The sequence below is a fragment of the Pundamilia nyererei genome, unplaced genomic scaffold (genome assembly GCF_000239375.1).
Source record: "Pundamilia nyererei isolate P.nyererei 1_Seehausen unplaced genomic scaffold, PunNye1.0 scaffold00141, whole genome shotgun sequence".
NCBI classification, from domain to species: Eukaryota; Metazoa; Chordata; class Actinopteri; order Cichliformes; family Cichlidae; genus Pundamilia; species Pundamilia nyererei.
This window is the reverse complement of record NW_005187542.1, coordinates 69,674-75,477: the sequence shown is the minus strand read 5'-3', so window position 1 is coordinate 75,477 and position 5,804 is coordinate 69,674. Positions and strand designations below refer to the sequence as shown.

Here is a 5,804-nt window from a genome sequence, read left to right as displayed (position 1 = left end):
CTCCAGTTATAGGATATCCATCAGCACTGGTGGTCTTTACGCTGTCTCTGTGGTGCTCACAGCGAGTTTTAAGACGCTCCGGTCGATCTGAATGAGAAAAAAACACAAAGACAGAAAATTTAGGAAAAACAACACACAAACCAGAAAAAAGCATAAATTCATGAGTTGCAAGAGACAGTCTGTCAACATCAGAAGTTTCTGACTGGCAAAGACACCTGTTTGGAAAGTCAAGGGTGAACAGTTCAATTCCACCTGAAATCACAAAGCCCCTCTGGGGTTAAGGCACAAAGAGCTTCTAGTGTAAAGCTATGAACCATATCAAAACCCCTTGTCAGCAGGGACATATATTAGCCCTCGACACAACCCCTTCATGGTTAAAATCAGACTGAATTGGAGTCTTTGCCTTTAAACCAAAGGCATCTTTTGCAAAGGCACTGGTTGACTAGATTTAGCCCAGAATACAATATCCATGGAGTGCTACTGACCTTCCTGCTGAGAGCAGTAGAAACCATTCCCAAAAAACCCCAGCTGACACTGACACTGGAAAGATCCCAGTCCATTAATACATCTGGCATTGATGTGACATGGAGAAGAGCTGCACTCATCTATATCTGAAAAAAAGAAAAAAACAGAAGGAGAGAAAGGAGTCAAAAACCACAACTGGACTGGAAACTGCACTACCAATACAACTAAACACTCACACAAAAAATACTACCTGGCTGCTTAATAGATGTTATTTATTTCAGTGGTGATTTATCAGTAGTGTGATTATCTAAATGTAAAGTATTATACTTAGTTTTATTTTTTATTTTTTGGGGGGGCTCAAAGAAAGTTCATCAAAAGTTCACACTTTTACGTGAAAGGAGGACATGTATGCGCGCACACATTCACAGACAGACACACAAACACACACACAGCCAGGACCTTGCTCCTCCACACATTCCAAAGCAACAAACACATTGTGCCATTGCTCCATTTGTCTTTCCCTTAACCCCCACCCGCCCTGTCTAATCTCACCCTGTCGTTCTCACATTAGTTCTGTTCTCACATTTCTCATCTATCCTCCCCTCTGCCTGTGTTTTCTAGCTTTTTGCAGCTGTGGATGAAGAAATGTTGTAGCTCTGCTTGGACAAACAAGTGAACCTTTTCCAAATATTCAACTCATTTTGGAACTTGGAGGACAAAATGCTCCGAGAATACTTCTCAGGGGGACAGTTAGTCCAGCTGACAATGGATAAAATGCAACAAAGGCAGAATGGAAGAATGATGTTTTTGCCACAAAAAATATGTGTGCACATATTTGGTTAAAATTTGCATTTGCATCAAAGGTACGGTATGTGAAAGCAGACAGGATGCCACAGCTTAAAAAGTCAGCAGAAACCAGCACATTTCTAAGCAGAGATTGATCAAACTGACACGGTGTTATGGCTTTCAGTTGATTTCTTTGCACACAGGGGATATTCTTAAGTGGGATTTCTGAAATGCTAAACATTCGGTTTAGTTGAAATTAACTGTCTGTTCGCTGAAGCTAATCATCAGCCCTCCACCACCGTCATCATCATCATCAACCGAGGGACTGGATCCTCTCTAGAGAAGCAACTGAATAACACCGAGCGCCACAACACCAGTCACCTGGCTAGCCAGCTGACAAATAGTGAAAATTTTCAAAATAAGAGCTCATAAGAAAGGGTTTTCCAACAATAAACTGATGATAGATGATGCAACACATGTCAGTTCTTATGCAGAACAACTGAAAATGTTCACACTTGTTGCTGATGATGTGATTAAACTGATAGGAGGCAGTTCAGAATGTGCAGGCTGCAAGTGTCGCAAGGAAGTTGATATCAGCCCTTAACGTAAACAATCTGGGAGACAAAAGACAAAGAATTCATGCAAGAGATAGCAAAAGAGGTGGACGAGAAGTAAAGGAACATAGAAAAGAAGCACAACATTTTTGGCTTCTAATGAAATTATTGGATACAGTTCCATTGATTGATGTCAAGTCATTCATGTTTCCCTCAGAGCGACCCGTAATAACTGATGAGATCTACTGACTTTGCAAAAAAATTCCCTCTCACATTTTATACAGATGTTCTGTGCATTTCTTGAAGGAATTTCCAAACTCACCAACACAGGTACGCCCATCGTAGCCAAATTCGTAGCCCCTCTGGCAGTGACAGCGGTGACTCCCAGGCAGGTTCACACACTCAGAATTATCCCCACATGTGCCCAAACCCTCAGCGCACTCATCTATGTCTGCAGAGAGGGAGACAAAGAAATTAGCTTTTCTTTAAATTTACAAGTCTGTAAATCAGGAATTCCTTGTCAACACATGTAAAAGCTGTAATTAGGGCTCATTACTGGTGCTTTTACTGTATAAAAAGAAAAAGCAAGGTTTCATAGGACTCTGTGCAGTCTAGTAGTACACCCTTAACAGCTTCTAAAGAATTAAGAGGGTAAATAACAGGCAGGTGCTTCCCTTGATTAAGTGATCATCACCAAGTTTGAGCACCTCTAGAAAAGCAGGGGTTTTGGCAGTTTGCTGTTCTGACACATCCAGGTGTGTGCTAACACTATGCCACAATCTTCCAAGAAGTAAATGTCTAAGGTCAGTACAACTGACGAGCTACAACTCAGACTCTACAGACCTCAGTTAGCATGTTAAATATTAAAGGTTGGTGGAGGAGTGATGATTCAGGGTTAATTTGCAGGACCTGGGGACTTTGTAGCCATTAAGTCGACCAGGATCTTCTCTGCATACCAAAGTATTCTAGACAAATGTCAGGCCATCTGTCTTAGAGCTGAAGCTTGGACATACATTGGCTATGCAAAAGGATAAGGATCTCAAGCGTGCCAACAAATCTACAACAGAAATGCTGAAAAAGAAAAGAATCAAGGTGTTGCATCAAACCATTCGAAGTCCAGATCTTTACCCGATTAATATGTGTGGAGGGACATTAAGAGAACTGTGCATGAACAAATGCCTGCAAACTTCAATGACCTGAAGTGACACTGCAAAGAATAATGAGCCAAAACTCCTCCACAACAACGTGAAATAATGATAAGTCGTAAAGAAAACAATTACTTCAAGTTATTGCTGCTAAACTGAGAAATGGTGGCGAGTCTTGTGCACATTTTTTTTCCTCACATGAATGTAAAATGCATTGTGTAATACAACATGGAGATCATCTGAGCAGAAAGGCGCACTGAGGCCCATCCATGAGAATTTAGGATGAGCCTGGGGCTTTCTTTGCTGTCAGCAGCGAAAAAGACCTGCTGCTGGGCTAATGACAGACCACACACCAGCTTGAAGTCCTGAAGGCCCTTTTAACTTGGAAATTAACCTTGAAGAGACGAATGGAGAGGAAGGATGAAGAAAAGAAAAGAAAAGAAAAGAAAAGAAAAGAAAAGAAAAGAAAAGAAAAGAAAAGAAAAGAAAAGAAAAGAGTGATTACAGACGATTCTGCTCAACCAACCTGTACTTGACCCCTCTACACTGGCTGGACAGATGTTGATAAAACACAGAAACACTGTCTTGGACTTCGACATTTTGTATGCGACAGAAAACGCTAGACTAAACAAAGGCAGAGGAAGCACTCTGAAATGTACATAAACCATCTCATTGCTGCACAGTATATCCACAGAAGAATTCACTCTACGTGCTTGTTCACAGAAGGACCGACACAGACACAGATAGATACCGTAACAGTTGTGCCCATCTCCTGTATAACCAGTAGCACACTGGCACTGGAAAGCCAGGTCCTCTAACGGGATGCACTGGGCTGTGGTGTCACAGTCGTGGGTCCCGGCATAGCAAGGGTTGTGCAGCTCAGGGCCTGGAGCTTCCATTTCATGAGGGAAGAAAAAGAAAGGATTGTGTTTTTAATCACAGTGGATGCAACTTAACAGTGACCGAGAGTGACAGTGAAAAATTACTCTAAGATTCCTAACAGTGCTGCTGGAGAGAGAGGATCCGTTTGGACACCAGGTGTCTGTGATTTTTAGGGTCAAGTACAATAACTCAGTTTTGTCTGAATTTAGAAACAGGTCATCCAGATCTTTATGTCTTTTATTCATACCTACAGTCTAACTAGTTGGTATTTGTCATCTGGTTTCATAGACAGATAAGCTGGGTATCATCTGCATAGCAGAGAAAATGTATGCTATTCCTTCTAATAATACTGGCTAAGGATAGCATGTATAATGTAAATAGAATTGGCTCTTGCAAGGAATCCTGTGGAATAATTAACCTTAGTGTGTGAAGAGGACTTCCCATTTACACAAATAAGTAAGCTTAAGTACTTTTTATATGCTAACTTTCATATAACTCCCTGTAACCAGTGTCTAATATAATTTCCTTATTTAATATAATATATATACTTCTGCCATGGTGGATTTTTCATGTTCAAAGTTTCATTTGAGGTCAGCCTTAAAAATAATTCAATATTTCTTCTATTTCAGACGTTATTTTGTCTTACACTGGCTCTGTATGATGACAAAGAGAGACCATATCCCTGTTATAGTCATCTCAGTCAAATTGTTTTGGCTATGGTTACAGAAGCCCCACCCACTTGCTGGTAAAACCTTCTGTTTAGGAGTAGCAGCCAATCAGACGAAAGATGGCCTAAAGAGCCAAAAGCAGGTAAAATGGCTTGTTTCAGGTAACCTGATGGAACTCGTGCAAAGCTACTCTATTAGAAAAAATTGCTTGTGTACTGTCAGTAATGTCCATTTGATTTCATTTTCTAGTCTTTCAAAGCACATTAAAAGTGGCACCTTCAACAAATGTTAAAAAAGAAAGAATTTAAAGAAGCAGACAATAACATTAACAGACATTAGAATCTGAAAATAAACTGCATTAGACATAAAAGAGCAACATTGTTAAAGCTGGTGTGAGAAAATTCAACCAGACAACCACACAAAATCTGCTACACACCAAATATCCTGAACTCAGATCAACTGAGGTCTGGATTATTTAGTGAAACTTTAGTGATTAGGGCAATGATTACAGGGCAAGTTAACCAAACACACATGTAAAATCACTCCAGACAAACTCCCACAGGACGGACTCCTCTTAGGAAGCAACTCCCTTCATGTTCTCTATGTTCAACATATGGACAAGCTTAGACGCATATGGGGGGTAGACACATGGACAGAGGGATGAGTGAGCGGATGTGAGTTCAGGGTTTCTTCATACTGCTGCGTGGCTCAGACACACAATTTCAAAAACAAACCTCAGACGAATTTTGAGAAAATCAGAAATATAAACAAAAGAGCAAAGAAAACCATGGGGGGAAAAACAGAAATGTTAAAGATGAATAAATATGCTTAAAGTTCAAATTTGCTCTGTACAGCAGGATACAGCAATGATCCTGTTATAAGAATGCTCCAACTCTTATTTTTTTGTATTATTATAACTTTAACATTAAGCAATATTATAGTGTCGTTAAAACAAGTCTCAGCATCTTTGATCGATAACTTTGGTCTCGTGTCATGTAAAAATATTATCTAATGTAAAATAGCCCACACTGCTCAGGCATTCTTTAAATATTCCTTCTACCCACACAATTTAAATATTGGCCCAAATATGGAATTTAGATTCGGCTCAAACACAAACCTTCAGTGTCTGCATGGTTTCGCTTTTATTTCAAGGACATCTATAGTTAGTCGGCTCCAGTTGGCTGGGATGTAAAATATTCTCAGTTATGCACATGAACACATCTGTTATAATATCTGTTTTTAATAATCTTAGAGTGTTTCATGCTGGACTTTTGCTTTACTGTCAGCTTCATCATATGCCATAA

General features: G+C 39.9%; 1 protein-coding gene across 1 annotated transcript in view; it reads right to left on the bottom strand.

The window, feature by feature from the left end:
* Positions 1-5,804, bottom strand: part of nid2a (nidogen 2a (osteonidogen)) — a 54,433-nt gene that overhangs the window by 17,604 nt on the left and 31,025 nt on the right. Inside the window, exons 15-18 of the mRNA XM_005744279.1 lie at positions 3,702-3,842; positions 2,128-2,256; positions 486-611; positions 8-87 (exon numbers count right to left, since the gene is read on the bottom strand). Of these exons, the coding sequence (XP_005744336.1) occupies positions 8-87; positions 486-611; positions 2,128-2,256; positions 3,702-3,842 (476 nt within the window). The remainder of the gene's footprint in view (positions 1-7; positions 88-485; positions 612-2,127; positions 2,257-3,701; positions 3,843-5,804) is intronic.